The 19,062-nt window shown below is 36.9% G+C and overlaps 1 protein-coding gene across 3 annotated transcripts in view; it reads right to left on the bottom strand.

The window, feature by feature from the left end:
• The window catches only part of tbcelb (tubulin folding cofactor E-like b), a 41,988-nt gene that overhangs the window by 9,726 nt on the left and 13,200 nt on the right, over positions 1-19,062 (bottom strand). For all 3 annotated transcript variants that reach the window (XM_049471847.1, XM_007256952.3, XM_007256950.4), the window contains exons 4-8: positions 18,675-18,814; positions 16,901-17,082; positions 15,046-15,302; positions 11,935-12,061; positions 9,734-9,850 (exon numbers count right to left, since the gene is read on the bottom strand). In XM_049471847.1, the coding sequence (XP_049327804.1) occupies positions 9,734-9,850; positions 11,935-12,061; positions 15,046-15,302; positions 16,901-17,082; positions 18,675-18,814 (823 nt within the window). The remainder of the gene's footprint in view (positions 1-9,733; positions 9,851-11,934; positions 12,062-15,045; positions 15,303-16,900; positions 17,083-18,674; positions 18,815-19,062) is intronic.

The raw sequence follows: 19,062 nt of genomic DNA, 5'->3' as shown, positions 1-19,062 counted from the left end.
GTAAACAGCATGTAACAGAAAGCGTTGTTCATACTAGCTGTAGTAATTAGCACTATCTTGATAATATATCAGCTTCAATTCTATTCTGTTATATAGTTTACTATGGAGGAAACTGGGATAGTGTAGTAAGGGCATTTAAAACCAAGCTGTGCCATAATTGATTGCATAATTGATTGCAGAATATACATATTCTGTGTGATATAGAATATACTGACATGCCAAATATGAGATGTGAGATGCCTCATGAATGTTCAGCTAAATTCAACTAAATGTCCATTAAATGAAATGAAACTTAATGTAATTTTTTCTCTATTGAATGTATTCCGACACCCAACCCTAACCCTGTACCCTAACCTTAAACTTTAAAGGTTATAAATGATGTCCACTGTGAGTGGTAATGCCTTCTATGATGTATTCCCGGCACACATGTGACACTGTGGATCGAGAAATGATTAATGCCCAAACAACTTCGCAAATGGAAAATCCCATCCAGTAGCACACTCACCATCATATGTTGCGCAATCTGTTAAGCCTCACTCACAAGATAACACATCACTACTTATACAGGTGTGGGCATTACCAAGCCATCCCTTGGGGTAACATTTCATGATCAGTTCATTGAAATTCAATATAGTTTTATAATGTTTATAATTTATAAAGTTTATCATTTAAGTAAAAACAAACACACTTTTTACAAAGTCATGGGACATGAACTGTATGTCCTATCTTGTCCTATGCTAAGAAATGCTACACTGTTATGTGGCAAGTGTGTATGGTCTCCTGGATTGAATGTTGATGTGATTTGTACAAGGGTCACTTCACATGGACAGTTCCAGCCAGATGCTGCCAGTCACAATCATTACCACGACTGCTGTACACAGAGCTGTTGACTGTGGGTGGTAAGGCCTTCTGTGATGTGTTCTATGATGGTAAACATCCTGAGAAATACAATGTCCATTCTATCTGGCACCCACTTTTTGGATAAAAAAAAGATCAATTGATGAGTATTGATCAGTATACATTCTGCAATCCCCTGACTTTTGGCATGTCTATATAATATGCTTTTAATGTCACAAATTGATATGCTTTTGCCATACGTTTCTCGTTTACTATATCTAATCATATTGTAAAAAGTATTGAACCGGTCAGTGCAGAATGTAAATTCACTATGTAAAGAATTATCCTCTAATAATTACATAATTTCTAGATTTGAACGCATAAAAATGTCAGATTTTTTTCAAGTTTAAAGGTCAAGTCTAGACTCTGTCACGTCACTCTCTCCTTTTATCTCATGGGAAGGACACATAGCTGCTTCAGCACAAAGCCCAGAGGGGAGGGCAAGCTGTCTGGGTCAGAAAAGGGGCAACCTTAACTCACCCCTAGTGTTTACCCTACACCAGTGCTACCCACTCAGCACCTGCCCTCCCACGCCCCTCTTCTGCCAAGTCTGATCTCAAACACACCCTCCTGGGAAACCTCCTGATGCCGTGGAATGAGGAGAGAAAGAGAACAAGAGAAAGACAGAGGAGGTGGAGGGCTGACTGAAGTCGAGACCAGTCGACTGTTGAATCTCACAGAGATTGTCAGAGATATTACGATAGATACGGACTAAATACAATAGTTGTATTATTCCTTAGAAGCTGAGATTGATTATTGACTTTTTGATAGACTAAAAAGTAGGATTATGTAGCATTTTACCCAAAAAAACATCTTCAGGAGAGTATCAGCATAATTTTGAAGATGTTTATAGTGAAAATAGTCTCTATCATTAGTACTCTGGGCTCGGCATGCTGCTTTCTACACTATGTAACTCTAATGAAGCGGGCAGGAATATTAAATGTGCGTTATGCTGAATAACTTTAGTAACTTTTGTGTAGTATTAAGTAGTTTTAATCTACTACCTCATTCTACATGCTCCTTTCATTTTTAGGGTCCTATTCCTCACCCTACATAAGGCGCATCACGATGCAAATTCGTACCTTACACCTCGTAAACTGGCAATTTTTTACGACTTGTGCCCGCACCGTTAAAAAAGTGTCGGAGTCTAGGAATATATTTACACTGAAGGGCGTGGTTGTCTGGAAATCAGGGGTGTTTAGGAAAATTTCTGGCACGTTCCCTTAAATGAGCTGCTGGCGTACCCTCACAGCGTGAACATGCAGGTCAGTTTCCTCTGTTGAGACGCACAAAGCGCAGCACTGTTAAGATACGAATGCCAGAGCACACCTGCCTCTCAAAAGGGATGGCAAGTAACACACAGATTGCTTTATTTCACGTTATTCCCAAAACACACCCATGATTATTTAAGAGTTAGTACATGTCTTTTCCATGTTTTGAGCTGCGCAAGGTGTATTTTTTGCTCCTTCACAATACCAAAGACACTTAAAAGCGCATGCATGAATTCCACTTCCTGACTGTAGAGGGAGCCCATGAGCAAGAAAAACTAATTCTCACTTAATGCTGCTTCAAATGTAATTACTTTTTTCCATTGGTTGGGGTGTCAAAAAAGGCCCAAATTGAAGTTATAATAAAATAGCTCTTCTATTTACAACTCAAAAGTGGTTTTAAAGGTTGGTGTAACATGGTGTAGCATAGAGCCCTATGAGGGAGTCTATTTTTTAACATAATTCCAGATTATAGTTTTAGTGTTTTTAGTCACATTTTTGTCTGTATATCTTAAATCCATTTTTATTTTTAAGTTCCATGATTCCCTCCATATTTTTCTGCATTGCGGAAATCACAGGGCACTGAAGCATAGTGGTTGATATAGGTTAGTGTGTAAAATCAATGTCCTTCCTATGGAACACTAGGGTTCTAGACCGGGGTTCAGTTCCCTAGTCTGAGTTCTTGGACAAAACTGCCATAAAAGAACCACTTTTGCTTTCATAAAACACATGGTAAATATTAATAAAGCACTTTTACATAAAATAAAGGTTCTTTAGACCTAGAACGGTTCATCAAACTCACACATCTCTGTTACAAACAGTCCCTAATGTAACCAAATAAAAAAACATTAAATGTGGATATGCTTTCTGCCTTAGTAACTTGTACAGGTGCTGGTCAACGAATTAGAATAATTTGAAATAGTGCAATCATGAAATTCTTTGAATGCATTTTTTGTGCAGAAAGCAAATCAGGTGTTCACCGCACCTGTCCTACTCGTTAGACTAATCACAGAACTCGTTACCTGGAAAAAGATTTGCTCAGCTGAGCTTTCCAAAAGGCCCATTTAGGCCATTTAACTGTGACACTGTTGTTTTATTGAATTAGAATAATGGAGAAACCGTTTCATTGAATTAGAATAATTTTTATTATAATTACAATCATCACTTTCATCACTTTTTATTTTGTGGCTGCCCCCTTGGCTTGTATGACTGCCTGAAGTCTCCGCGGCATCGATTTGACCAGCTTGTCGCACGTTTCCGCACTCACAGCTTCCCAGGCAGTGGCGATGTTCTGCTTCAGTTGGTCCAGCGTAGTAGGCTTTCTGTCGCGAATTTTCCGCTTGACGATGGCCCAAAGGTTTTCAATGACATTGAGGTCAGGCGAGTTGGCCGGCCATGCCAAAACTTCAAGCTGTTTTTAAGTGAACCAATCTTTGGTCGACTTTGCCGCATGAGCCGGTGCAAGATCCTGTTGAAATGTGAAGTCTTCTTCGCCGAACTGTTCCTCAACAGTCGGAATCAGGAACGTTTCCAGAACATCTTGATATACGGCAGCATTGACAGTCTTCTTGAGGAAGCAGAGTTTCCCTACACCTCGAGCGGACATGCATCCCCAGACCATAACGCTCTGGGGAAACTTGACGGATCTTTTCCCGCACTCGTGGTTGTAGGTTTCGCCACCACGACGCCAGACACGAGGACCTTGGTCACCGAAGGAGATGCAGAAGCGTGATTCGTCACTGAAGACCACTTTCTGCCAGTCTTCAGCAGTCCACTCGCCGTGTTCTTTGGCCCACTTCAGCCGTTTCTCCATTTGTTTCTTGTTCAGCATCGGTTTTACTGCTGGAACGCGAGATTTGAAGCCGAGTTCGCGCAGACGACGGTAAGTGGTTGATCTGGAGACGTCAGCACCGGTCTGCTTGTTCCACAAGTCGGTGAGCTCGGAAGTGGACTTGAACCGGTTGCTGACTGCGATCTTTCTAAGCTGCTTGTTGTCGCGAGCAGAAGTTTTTCGGACGCCGGAACAGTTGCTGCAGTTTTTCTTGAGAGCTTTGCAGACGGAAGACTGGCTGATGCCGAGCTGCTCAGCAATTTTAGTTTGGGTCAAGCCTTGTTGGCGAAGGGCTTGAATTTGAGACACTATTCCGGTTGAGAGGTCGCGCTGCTTACCCATGATTGATTTTACAACTTAGAAATTCTACTCAACCCTGACTTTATACTGCACAGTGAACACTCTTCACAGAAAACAAAAAATTCGAGCATTTATTCTAATTCAATGAAACGGTTTCTCCATTATTCTAATTCAATAAAACAACAGTGTCACAGTTAAATGGCCTAAATGGGCCTTTTGGAAAGCTCAGCTGAGCAAATTGTTTTCCAGGTAACGAGTTCTGTGATTAGTCTAACGAGTAGGACAGGTGCGGTGAACACCTGATTTGCTTTCTGCACAAAAAATGCATTCAAAGAATTTCATGATTGCACTATTTCAAATTATTCTAATTCGTTGACAAGCACCTGTATGTTCACATGGACAGTTCTAGCCAAACACTGCCGGTCAAAATCATTGTCACCCACTGCAATGTCCACTGTGGATCGCAAAACTTTCTATGACATATTTTGCTTACCTTATAGAATAGAATAGAATAGAATAGAATAGAATATTTCTCCTTTCTGGTATACAATATCAGGCCTCACCTGAATTCACGTAGCCTTGCCATGAGCATGTTGGTCAGTCACAAAAAAAGCACATCACAACTTGTACAGGAGTGGGCATTTCCAGTGAGGTAGTACATCATGGTCAATTAACATACCTCTGTCCCATGACTTCTGGCATGCCAGTGTATATTAGCAATGAGGGGTATTATTAATATCACATTCTAAGATTTAATCCTATAAAAATAAGATAGTACCTCATGATAGTGTAGGTTAAGCTGCATCATAGAAAATGACAGATGGTCAGTGACAGTAATAGCAGTGGTTGAGGTCTGCTATAGAAGAGGCTTTAGAAAGCCTGGTCCATTTACTGTAAGTGGTTTGATACACACTTACTGTATATACCGGTAGTGCTTTCATTAGCTCTTAGCAGAAACCCATTCACAATAACACATTAACTTTTACTCCGTATACAGGAATCGCTGTGTCATTGCTGCTTACACAACTTCATCAATTCATAGTGTGTGAGTCACTTAAAAAAATGACAGAGAGAGAGAGAGAGAGAGATTCACCATCACATCATGCTTTAAAAAAATCCACCTGCCACATCAGTTACCTTAAAGCAAAAGAAAAGACATGGGAGAAGAAAGAGGTGAAGAGAGAGGGATATAAAGAAGAAGAAGGGGAAAAAAAAGAAAGAATCGAGCTGCCACCTTGTATATCGGTTTCCCAGCCGGAGTATTCCAGCACAAAGGCGTCTTTGAGGAGCCACAGACTGGCCACATTGTCTCCGAAAGGTTAGGCTTCTCTAGTCCGAAAAAACGGACTCCCCCGTACTCTCCCAGGTTAAAACGCAACGCGGTGGGCTAAAGAACGCGGGTGATCCCTCTTCCTCCGGCTGCTGGAAAATACCCCCCACCCAACAAAGAGAAGGACAGAGGGAAGTACAGACAGGAAGGTGCGAGGGATGAATGCAGGACATCAGCCAGATGGCTGGAAGACGGTGATGGAGAAGGCGAGCGAGACGTTAATGAAGAAACATCAGCGGAAGGTGCTGGACGGTGCTGGATGTCGGCCATAGCAAACAGTTATCTGTTTTTCCCTCAGAGAGTCAAAGAAAGACAAGCCAACATCAGTCAGTGTGGTAACTAAGAGTATGTGTGTGTGCCTACACTGCGTGTGTGTTACTGATCTCAGGCCTGTTTTGAATGGATCAGTGCACACACAGAGAGCTCTGCTGAACAATAGCTCTTAAAGCTTTCTCATTTAAAGAGATGCGGACAACTGATAAGGACTGATCTGCCCTCAGTCTAACTCCACAAACATACAGCAATTGTGCATCAAAACCACTTACACTCCTGGGCCCTGTCCACACGTATCCAGATTTTTTTAAAACAGAGTTTTTTTGTGTGAATTAGTTGTTTGACCATCCACATGAAAACAGAATTTTTGGTAATTATTTGAAAACTTTTCAGTGTTTTTTTTTGTGGACAGCGAAAACTGAGCTTCATAAAAATGCTGACTGAATTCTGACTGAAGTACCTTCAATTGCTTCCTATATAGTGAACTACATAATGACTAACCACCTGCACACAAACAGCATCATATTTCAGATTTCAACATCTAATTAAATATGACTACTGCTCTAATATTTAAATACCGATCTCAATATTGTGTTTGTTTTAAGTTGTGATGTTATCAGTTACACCAGCTAAACCTAATAAATTTAACATCCACAAATGTAAAATTTTGACACTGATATGCTGTTTATTTTGTCATGAGGCCCTCTCTTACACCTTGTGCAAGGTGTTTCGTGATGCTCATTGCCATCTTACACTGCGCCTGTGTCGTTTGAATAGCAGAGATACTTACAAATATATCTACACTGATGGGCGTGGTGGTCTGGAAGTGAGGTGTGTTTAGGTACATTTCTGGCATATTGCTAGCTTGGCAACAAAAAAATACAGATGTTCAATTGACTGATTTGAACTAATTACAGTCAACCGTCAGATGTTCATTGCTATCTTGGTGACAGGTGCACCACATGCTCTCAGCGCACATACAACCCCACTCCTTTCTGTACTGAGAAGTACAGAAGTACTGCACTGTTAAAATACCCATCCACCAAAGTCAAAGAGCACCTGGATCTTAAAGGGAATGACAAGTGACATGCTGATGGTTATTTTCATGTTACGCCCAAAACATACCCAATGATTAATTAAGAGAATTAGTACATATTTAAATTTCTGTCTTCAATCGGAGTCAACTCAATTTTAGCTGTTGACAGGCCGTTTACACCTGGTCACTTCAATAGAATCTAAATTAAATCCTGATAAGATTTAATCATGTTTTTATACTTGGTAGGCAAATGTGTCTTCTTGCTGGTGTTTCCATAAAACTGGATACATTTGCGTTGTTTTGGAGAGATGGATGTGATTACTCTGCTATAAGATATAGCTCAAATGTGTCTCAGAAAATGAGACTGTGTGTTGTACAGTTGCTATAATAAAGTTGCATTTATTTGCGCTTTAATTAGAAATGCTACCTATGATAAAAGCATAAACAAATTTTGCTTGGAAAATAGTTGCAACTGAGCCGACAGCAAAAAGAGACTAGTAAATAAACGGCTGTTACTGAAATCACATGTAAAAGGATGTTAAACAGAGAGCCGCTTCCTGAGAAATGCCATTATAATTGTATGTACAAGGTTTAACTATTGTGTCATAAATTTCCCTGACTATTTTCTGAGTCTGGAAATCAATTCTGTGTAACTTTTTTCCTTAAGTTTTATAAGACTGTTTAAAATCAGTCAGTATGTCAACTTTATCTCTTAAACTCCTGCTTTCACTCCCCACTGTATCTTAGGAACAATTTAGTCTGTTTGCACTGCTTTGCATATAGTTACCAATTCGCAATTATTGGGGTTTGATAAAACTCATTGAGCATAAGGAGTCACATAAATCACACTTCTAAATCAAACTTATGTGACTATTCTAAACCAGTGTAAACAGAAGCTCATCCTTTTATGATGTGTCTTAAGCTTGTTCAATCAGTGGTTTAAAGTCCTGTCCTTAAAGTACCTCTGTCCTGTATTGTCCTGGTTTCTATACACACACAGTTTGATTCAGTAAAGACTTGTTCTTTAGATTACAGGTTGATTGAGGTGGGGTGAAGCAGTGAAAACACTGAAATACAACACAGGGGTACTTCAGGACCTGAACTGAAAACACTGTGTAGTCCAAGTAACACTATATGGACAAACGTATTGTGTGTATATGGACAAAAGCTGTGTGAACGTGTGCGTGCGTGTGGACATTTGGACATTTAGACATGGTGTCCAGTGTATATATTTTAGGGTTTTAAATAATAATGATAGAATAAGAGTAAGATGATTACATTGATATACATGATAAATACTATAACAAGGTGATGACTACTGGTTTATGTAATTATGTGTATGTCTGTATAGCAGTTTATTGTATAAAGCCATGTCTCATTTTGCTGATTTCTCTGCTTTAAAGTCCATTTCTCTTAAATACTTATTAAAAATATTACTCAGTAAGAGATTATTGTGTTTTAGTTTGGCATTACTCAATTCACTTCCATTGAAGCCAAAACTAACTGTGGTCTACAGTGGAATTATTATCTGCCTCACTATGTGTAAAACCGACACTTAAATAAAAAGACACTACCTAACCAATACCAAAGGTCAGATAAGTCCTTAAGAGTTAAGATGAACAGTGGAAAAAGTTTCTAGATGGGCTAGGGAGATTTTTTTCCCATTTTGTTTTTGCTATTTATAGGTGTATGTTTGAGTAAAATTAACATTGTTGTTTTATTCTATAAACTGAGAAAAACATTTCTCCCAAATTTCAAATGATTGTCATTTAGTGAATTTATTTGCAGAAAATGAGAAATGGCTGAAATAACAAAGAAGACGCAGAGCTTTCAGACCTCAAATAATGCAAAGAAAACAAGTTCATATTCATAAAGTTTTAAGAGTTCAGAAATCAATATTTGGTGGAATAACCCTGGGTTTTAATCACAGTTTTCATGCATCTTGGCATGTTCTCCTCCACCAGTCTTTCACACTGCTTTTGGATAAGTTTATGCCACTCCTGGTGCAAAAATTAAAGCAGTTCAGCTTGGTCTGATGGCTTGTGATCATCCATCTTCCTTTTGATTTTATTCAAGAGGATTTCAATTTGGTAAAATTAAAGAAACTCATCATTTTTAAGTGGTCTTTAATTTTTTTTCAAGAGCTGTATGTTATTTTATTAATATTTTATTTTTATACACACACTATACTGTAAATACAAAGGATTATATATTTCTATAGCAGCTAATGGTTTATCCAAATAAACAATATACAATAAACTTAGGAAGGTTTTGCCTTTCTCCAGTTCAGTTATCATTTTGGAGATATAAGGTTTTTGCATAAGAGCAATATTATATTTGATATAATAATGATTTAATAAGAGTTTAGGTGGTTTAATGTATCTTAGAGAGACGGATCCTTTTCTTTTTCGTTTTGTTTTAAACGATTAAGAATGCATTAATATGTTAAATCTTCCTTCCTCATCCTCTATCACAGCACGTCCCTAAGGACACTTTACTAACAAGGTGTGGTAGAAGTTCCTGAGTGCTCTCATGAACACTCTTTTTCTCAAAGGGGTTTAATGCAAGTGTGTGTGCAAAATGCTAATTGGTAAGTAATACATTTCCATTAGTTGCTTGCTACCTTAGCTTTGTAGTTCAGTGAAATAGAAAAGTTTTTTTTTTTATTATTATTAAGATGTTTCATTTAAGGCCTAACATAGGCAGTAATATTCTAAGGATGCATTTTAAGGAAGCACATAAGGGTGTATACGTTCATGGGTGTGTGTGTGTGTGTGTGTGCACAGCGTGTAATTTACCTCTGTGGTAACTCATCCTCGGGGCAATCCAGGTGGTAGCGAATGTAGAAGCGCTCTGCGTCCTCTCTCTCTCCGTCTGTCACCACACTCCCATTCAGAACACTCACAGAGGGCAAACTGCAGCCACAAAGAAAACATATATCCATTATTATGCTGATTTACCCAAAACATGAAATGCTGGCAACAGTACAAGCTGGCATTCTGTTCACATAAGAGCGCTTGTGTTGTTGCTGCAGGCTGTGGGCTGGTGTCTGTGGGTGTCTATGTTCCTTCATACTGTGAAACTTTAATGTAGATACAAGCAGGATGTGAGCTGGGGAAATTAAAGATCTGCACATATTATACTATTACGATAATCAATAAAATCATATAAAAATAGACTAATATTTTGCACAGGTGTTAGTAGTTTAGTTTCTTTGAACTTATTTTTGAACCTAATTCTTGTAAACTTTTTCCACTTCTTAATTAAAGTGGATTATATTGTTGCCACAGACATATTTACTTAAAAATAAATAATCAATAGGCCAATAGAGGTATGTATTTATAACTTACAGAGAGACTACACACCCCGGTATAAATGTAGAAATAAATGTAACATTTATTGTTGCTTTCCAATGAAAAACACGTATGTCCATTTTTGACGATTTTTAGTTTAATACACAAACTGTTCCTTACACTGTGTCAAAATGCACTGGTGAATAAACCAATATAAATTCTCCAGGATTAAATGAAATAAACTCTTTTCATATTGACTTTTATTGAAAATTAAGAAGGTTTTATTTCTCTCCTGTAAAGTTGCACTTTTGGAGATTTGTTTTTCATTGGACAGCGACATTTGGATCCTATTGGATACCATTGGATATCTTACATTTTTGCTTTCAAACAACTGTATGCTAACAACAAAATAAAAGTTCTCCTGATAATTTTTTTTCTCACGTTGTTTTATTTTATTTTTCATATTTATTTATCTAATTGATCCTTCCATAGACTGTTCACTGCTTTAACCCCTCTTCTTTTAGATCTATTTGAAGAATTCTTAAATCAGTGGATATTAGAGTAAAAAAAAAAGCATTTTTTAGCTGATACTGATATAATTCCAATATCATTGTGTATCCCTAATAGGGGTGGGCGATATGGCCCTAAAATAATATCACGATATTTTATGGTATTTTCGCGATAACAATACTTTTGGCCATATGACAAAACACTTTTAAAAAAAATATTTCAAAAATACAATATACACTGCAAGAAAAAAAATATATATTTTTTATTATTACATACAATATAATACTGCACACCCCTAAGTGAGATATAAAAAAATACAAGAATTTGATTAGATTTGTAACAGAAGTAATTGATCCAGAATGTCATGATGCTAATAATAATGCACTCCAAATATCTCCATATATCTAAGATTAAAGTAAAATAAATGATACTGGACAGATACAACCTGTCTCTAGCAGATCTATAATGGGAAATGGAATGGGTGGTATGGCACGATATTTTAGGGTATAATATCGTTCACGATATTTAAAAAAAATTGACAATATTGTCATGTGCGGTACGATATGGCACACCCCTAATCCCTAATCATTTTTTTAAAAGACTTTGTATAAATTAGGGTGTTTGCTGACTTACAGCACTCTGAAACAGTAGGACATGAGGACAAATGTATTGGGACACAAGCTCATTCACTGATACATCAGAAATCAAGACTAGTAAAAAAGAGTTTTTACAGCTTTTGTTGGAGTAACTGTCTCTACTAGATATTTCCTTGCCTCTGTGGCTCACTGAGTTTTTTTTAATCTAATATGTTTAACCTTTTTTTACATTTCTGTAAAGCTGCATTGCAAAAAGCACTACATAAATATATTTTATTTGATTTAATTATTCCAGAAAAAAACACAGTTCCACTGCTCCACAGCTTAATGCACAGGGATTTTATGTCCCTCTAAACTATGCCTTGCATTAGACAGGGTGCCGATCTGGTGAAATCTGCTCCAGAGAGTCCTAATCTATTGGCAATATGCCTCTATAGACACTACAAAAGATGAGTGTGTATCTAAATGTAACTTAATGTACTGATTAGAAGGGATGTAGTGTATGTAATATAGTGTATGTAAATGCATCTATATGTATGCATGCATGTGTGTGAGTGTGTGTGTGTGTGTGTGTGTGTGTGTGTGTGTGTGTGTACTCACTTTGCCACAATAAGGTAGCGCCTCTCCTGGTCAGTGTAGGGTTGCAGTAAGGGGATGCCCATCAGACGAACTTCCTGAAGTTTAGGAAAGGAATTTAGCTTCTCGATGTCCTCCCAGCTGTTCAACCCTTCAACACATCAAGGACAAGCAGATTTGTCAGCAGTCTTTTTTCCATATCATAAATATGTAAATAATAATGGTTTATCATCTATCTGCCATGTAAAAAAATGACGTCCAGGAAAAATATATTCCAAAAAGTTACCCAGAGTGCATGTCATGTTTACCAATGAATGTTTACTGTACTCTAAGCCTCACAAGAGAGTGCAAGCCAGAAACAAAGAAGTGGTAAAACAGGTACCGCAGTACACAGTGTAATGCGTGTGTTTGTGTATATTTATGTATGCATATGGATTCTGTATACGCTACAGACTTATGAGATTAGAACTTGGACCCCTCAAAAGGCAAGTCAAGAATTTTAACTGATTGAACTTTAACTTAATCTAATTGATAGGGGTGTCACGATTTCGATATTTTATCGAAATCGATCTAAATCATGTCATGGTCTCGAGCATCGAAGTCAAAAAGAGGATCGACGATCCCTCCCTCTAAGCTACGCAAGCTACCAAAAAAGCCACTAGATGGCATTACATATATATCTTAATTAAATTATTTAAATTTGACCATTAGTGCCTCATGTGGTGTATTACAGATCACTTGTATCACTTTGCATCACTTATATCAAGCCCACCTTTTAAAATAAGATAAATAAATAAAATTGAATCGAGGATTTAGAGAATCGTGACACCCCAACTAATTGAATCATCATTTTGAACGGATTCTTTTCAGGGAATCAGTTCCAGAATGTAAATGCTCTCTTTGCATATGGGAGAATGAGAAAGGTGGTAAGATACTGATTTGCAAAATTCCTTATACTATACTAATGCCAATACCTTTGTTGTTATATAAACCTTTATCTCTCTATGCAATATATAACTGACTGGACTTCCTACAACTATGTAAACATACTGATGCAAAATGCAGCATCATGAATATTATGCCATTTTAAAGGTAAAAACTAGTGGTGTCAATCTACAAAAAATATCAGATTAATCACAACAATATTCTTGTAATTATTCTGTGATTATTCTGTGATAATTTGAGTGCAAAATTGTTTTCTATGGGTCAAACCTGAAGGAGTAATTACTATATACTATATACATATATAGTAAACATACTATATATAAATAAAATTATAGTATCATTTTTTAATTTAATTATTTATTAAATGTGAATTTGGGACTATATCTATATCACATATATAACATTTATGAAAGATTAGAAAATAAGTAAAATTATGGTTTTATAGCACAGTATCCCAGTGTCACTAAGATATTAAATGTGTTAACAAATATCATGTTAAACTCTATTTTTTATCTCATATCTGCCAATATAAGATTCTGTAGTGCTGTGTATCTATACTTATGTATGTGTACTATACACACATACTATACACATCCTCTATTTTTCTTAAAGTCAGCCTCTCCATGGTGTTTGTTTGTGCTGCATGTATTTGACCACTAGGGGCTAATTCAGACCTCAGACAGTCTCACTGCTTTTCAAACATGTAACTCACTGATTCAGATGTGCTGCTTTACATTATGTTTGATTTATTTTATGACTTAATTAATAGAGACCTTATAACTGCACTCACTGCAACCAGAAGCTGTTGCAACCTGATGCAACTCTCAAGCTAATAAGCAAAAGTAAGTTTATTTTGATTTAATCTAATTTAATGTCTCAGTGGGTTCTCACATTGTAAGGCATGGATACATACATATAAGCAAATGCAGATATTTTTAACTTTTAAACTTTATATTGTCTGTTAATTACACTGCCTGGCCAAAAAAAAAAAATTGCCACCTGGATTTAAGTAAGTAAATGATGTGGGGTTGATGCTGCAGTTGGTCTGCTGGTCTAGCTTCAGACTACCTAAATATACTGAATATAGACCAGGTTATTCCATCAATTGTTTCTTCCCTGATTACACGGCCATATTCCAAGATGATAATGTCAGGCTTCATGGGGCTGGAATTGTGAAAGAGTGATTCAGGAAGCATGAGATCATCATTTTCACACATGGAGTCCAGACCTTAACCTCATTGAGGATCTTTGTGATGCGCTGGAGAAGACTTTGTGCAGTGGACAGACTCTACCATCATCAATGCTGCTGCAAGATCTTAAGAAAAAACTTGTGACATTGCAGACGCTTATTGACACAATGCCACAGTGAATGTGTCAAAGCAATCAAAGCTAAAGGAGGTTTAACCAAATATTAGAGTGTGTTACTTTTTTTTGACAGAGCAGTGTATGTTGGAGATCCACAGTGAGTCCTAAAGTAAATATTTGAACCTAAAACCTGTTCTTCAGATAATTTCTGGCATATTAGTGTGTTAGCCCACTTGCTATCTGTTGATTTGGTCAACCTACACAAATGAGAACACAATGCTTAGTCCAGATAAAGACAGTATATAAGATATAGACAGGTAATTTTTTATTAGATTTCCATGTGTACCTGTAGTGTTTTGTACTGTGTTTTTTTTTTCTTATTTGCACCTTGATTTTTTTTACTTGCTGTAGTTGTATTACAACTGACTCAATCTGCCCATGCCAAGTAAATTACTAGGTTCAATCAATTCACTTTGATTCAGTTTGAAAGGAACGATTTAATAACATGAATCATCAAAGGTTCATCCAGTCTGATTTTAGAGATTGATATCAAAGTTAAATAATGCATACTTTTGTATTAAGGCAGATAAAAATTTAGTTTTGCACACTGTTCTCTTTTCATAATGCAAATACTATTAATAGACATTGTAAATCTAAAATGAAAACAACCAATCAGCTGGTATACAGGTATACAGGTTTTGGTTTGGTTTTAAGTGTTTAAAATATGCACATATTCAGGAATTTGGAGGCCAAGCACTTTTAACAACAATGTATATTTATCAATACTGTATAAACGACTTAAAAAAACATTTACTGGGACAGTTCTGAGTGAATCTCTCTCATCCCTATACACATAGACAGTGTAGCGTATATAGATTCTCAGACCTGAGTTGTGCAGGTTGATGCTGGTGAGGTTGGGGAAGAGGCGCTGTACTGCGTCTTCAGGCTCGTGGATGGAGGACAGGGAGTTGTTGGCCAGGATGAGCGAGGCCAGACCGGGGTACAAGAGGCCCAGCTTGCGCACCTCGCCCCAGTCCTGCAGCTGATTATCAGTGATGTGCAGGAGGCGCAGGGAAGAGCAGGCCACCGGAGACAAGCTCACACGCTCGTACTCGTTCAGACACAGGAAGAGCTCCTCCAGCCTACAGTAGAGATAAAGACGTGAACAGGAAAGAAACGCACCCTGTAAAGCTAACACACACACACATAGACACACACACACACACACACACACTGGTGTACGCACGTGCTCTTGTGTATATCCGAAAGTCTGAACCGGAGAGATACAGTATGCGTTTGCTTGTGTCAGAATACAAAGACGCTCATACACACATTATCTTAAGAAGCCAGCTGAACAGAACGTGTATTTAAAGTACACTCACATATTCACACACTAGGGCTGGGAGACACCTTTAAAAAACAAAATCTCAATATTCTTCAAATATATGAGCAAATCTCAATTATGATTCCAATTTTTCCAAATGAATCCAAAAATTACAGTTTGTTGATTTTCTATAATTTCTATTTTTCTATATTTTTAGATTGCTAAATTAAATAGAGCACCATTTAGAGCTAACAAACATGCACACTGTTTCATTTACATTTATTTTTAAGGGAGCCATAACTGTGCAAGCACAAAAAAAAATTATAAAACTAATATAAAAACAAAAGTTTAATTTAGCTATTTTAAGTTTAAGCATTGAACACAATACAAAATATGAAACTCACTGCCACATAAAAGAGTTTCTACAAGTTTCTCAACAGAACACAAGCCTATCTACTAAGATTATCTAGGGCAAATTCTGTACATTAGGTTAAATGTCATTGAAACAATAATCTGTTTAATCAAATACATTTTCGATTAAGTTTTCGAACCACACAAAGTATACTTTTCCCATGGTTATGATAGCAAAAACATAGACATGCCCTAAACTAGATGCTTGTTTAAAGTTCATATGCTTTAAAACAAAGCTCATATAACTGTTATAACCAATCACTGAATGAGAAAATTGGATATTGTGGTTTCCTTTGCTTATGTTCTATATATATTTTTATAAATTAAAAGTAAACAATAAACATGAATATTGTCATGTAGAGCATTTAAGTGCAGAAAATGAGAAATGGCTGAAATAACAAAAAAATATGCAGAGCTTTCAGACCTCAAATAATGCAAAGAAAACAAGTTCATATTTATAAAGTTTTAAGAGTTCAGAAATCAATATATGGTGGAATAACCTTCTTGGTATGTTCTCCTCCACCAGTCTTACACACTGCTTTTGAATAAATTTATGCCGCTCCTGGTGCAAAAATTCAAGCGGTTCAGCTTGGTTTGATGGCTTGTGATCATCCATCTTCCTCTTGATTATATTCCAGAGGTTTTCAATTTTGTAAAATCAAAGAAACTCATAATTTCTTGCAATAAACCAGGATAATGTTTTAAAATTGTTTTCTGGATGGGAATATATGTGCCAATATAAGCACTGGGAAAACTAACTGTGTTATTAGAAACTGTTTAGAGAAGAAACATTCCCTACCTACCAGCAGTGGCACTAAGTCCAGTGGGGTTATATATATTTTATTTTGTTGTTTTTGTACAGTCATTGGTATATAATATCATAGTTTACAAAGAGTCAGCATGTCTGTTTCAAATAATATGTCTGTATTATCAAATCGCTCTGATATTATCTGATTAAGGAGGTAAAAACATTAGGACATTTGTAACATACGTATCTTGACTTACTCAGGGATCTCTTGAGTGAGTATGTGCACCATGTCCCAGGGGACGTGTGTGTTGTTGAGGACGAGGCGGCGCAGGCCTGAGAAATTTTCAGCCGACACAGAGTCCAGGCTAGATCCCTGCAGAGGATTCATACTGAGATTCAGAAAGTCCAGATGAGGGATGTTAGACAGGATCTTGCTGATCTACAGAAAAACACACAAACACAAATCACAAATAAATCAAGAGATTTATAGCTATAAATGAACAAATAAGTACACAGCATACAAATCCCTAAATCCTGTCCCAAGAGGAATAATTAAATAAAAAGCATCTTAATATGAGAAGCTTACTGTGTTGTGTAATAAAAATCACTGTCTGTGTATAAGAATCTTCAGTAACATTAATATATAGTGAATACAGTGAACATTAGACATAAAATAAGATAAGATATGATGATTTTTTTAAAGTCCTACATTGGAAAAATTCACAGGCAGGAGAAAATTTAAAAGCACAAACAAGCTTTTAATAATCTATTACAAGCATGACTGTGAGGCTTCAATGTAACATGGTTAACAGCTGATTTGCATTATTTTTATAAAATCATCCAGGTTCAAATCACATGATCCAAAGGAAACAATGAAATGAAAGACAAATAATGGTTTTCCCACCATAATTCTGCTATAACAAAATAAGTCAAACTAACAAAATTATATCACTGCCCTTTCTAATTTTTATAACACACTGTGAGTGTAAATGTGTAAAGGTCTATTTGGCGTCCATAGCTGTGCCTTATTGACCTTGTGGCACCTTTAAGAGCACATTATTAGTACCCTATACAAAAATACCTGTAGAGCAAGGCTGTAGCCATAAACTGAACACTGGTGGTGGATAGAGGGATAAGGAAAACATGGCGACGCCCCTGTTCCTTAATAGTTTCGCATAATGCGTCTTATAATTCGCTGTGCCTTATGTATGAAAATCATTTATTTGTAATGCACCATATAATCCGGTGCTCTTTATAGTGCGAAAAATATGGTACCATACATAGACGTACATTAACTTTGAAAAATTGATCGTGTGACAGGTATTCATACTCTACCTCAAGCCTAGAATGAAACTTAAGTTCTAATTTATCCTTTTCTTTTTAAATTTTATCTTAAATGATATGGTAAATAAAATATGGTAGAACCTAATCTTCAGAGCTGGTAAGAACTAAGAAGCTAGTGATTAAGACGTCAGTGTCAACAATGTTCTTATATTATGCTCTAAGGTATGTTTTGAAGTTATTTAATGTTGGGTATCTGTACATTTAGGACATATAAACAAAAAATGCTTTATTCCCAGGAAAAAAAAACATTTATAAGGCTGGCTTTCCAAGTGCATTGCAGCTTAATGCTTACACAGCAACATTGTTTTTTTATATGCAGTGAGAGGAGGGGATGAACTAATAAGCTATTTGTAGTGGAAGAAGATGACCATGGCGGGAAATGTCTCACCCCCAACTCTTTCAGAAAGCCATGATTTTTAATGGCAGAGTCATGACCTCAATTTCACATCTCATCAGAAGCAAGGTCCTGTTTTATGGCACAGTGCCTGTTACCGGACTGGGACATCAGAACACCCGCAGAGTGAGCACCCCCCAGTGGCCCTTCGGCACATCCTCCAGGAACAACCTGAACTTTCCCACACGGTCATAACATCTGCATCTAAAAATATCTTAAAGGCAAAACTGCCCCAAAAATCTAGATCTGCTGCCGTGAATTAAGCAAATTAAGCTAATTTGCACTGCCCTCACCTCGCCCCAGTCTTTGAACTGGTTATTTGAAAGATCCAGCTCAACAACATGAGAGCAGAATGTGGACACCTCCTCTTCATCTCCAGCATGAGTGATTCCACAGCCATCCAGAACAAGCACACTGGGTAGATTGAGACGATCTGAGACACACAAAAATAGACAGTCAATGAAAATCATCAACATAAAATACAGTGGAAAGAAAAAGTACTGTATTTTTGCACTATAAGGCGCACTTAAAATCCTTCAATTTTCCCAAAAATCATCAGTGCGCCTTATAATCCGTTACGCATTATGTATGAATTTTACTAGTCAGGTTGTAAAAAGCAGAAAAGTCACTCTGCTAATGTGCAGCATTAAAAAGGAGTTTCAGTTCAGTTCTCCAGCACAG

Source organism: Astyanax mexicanus, chromosome 1, assembly GCF_023375975.1.
Source record: "Astyanax mexicanus isolate ESR-SI-001 chromosome 1, AstMex3_surface, whole genome shotgun sequence".
Classification (NCBI taxonomy): Eukaryota; Metazoa; Chordata; class Actinopteri; order Characiformes; family Acestrorhamphidae; genus Astyanax; species Astyanax mexicanus.
The sequence above is the reverse complement of the archived record's forward strand: the minus strand, read 5'-3'. Positions and strand labels throughout refer to the sequence as shown.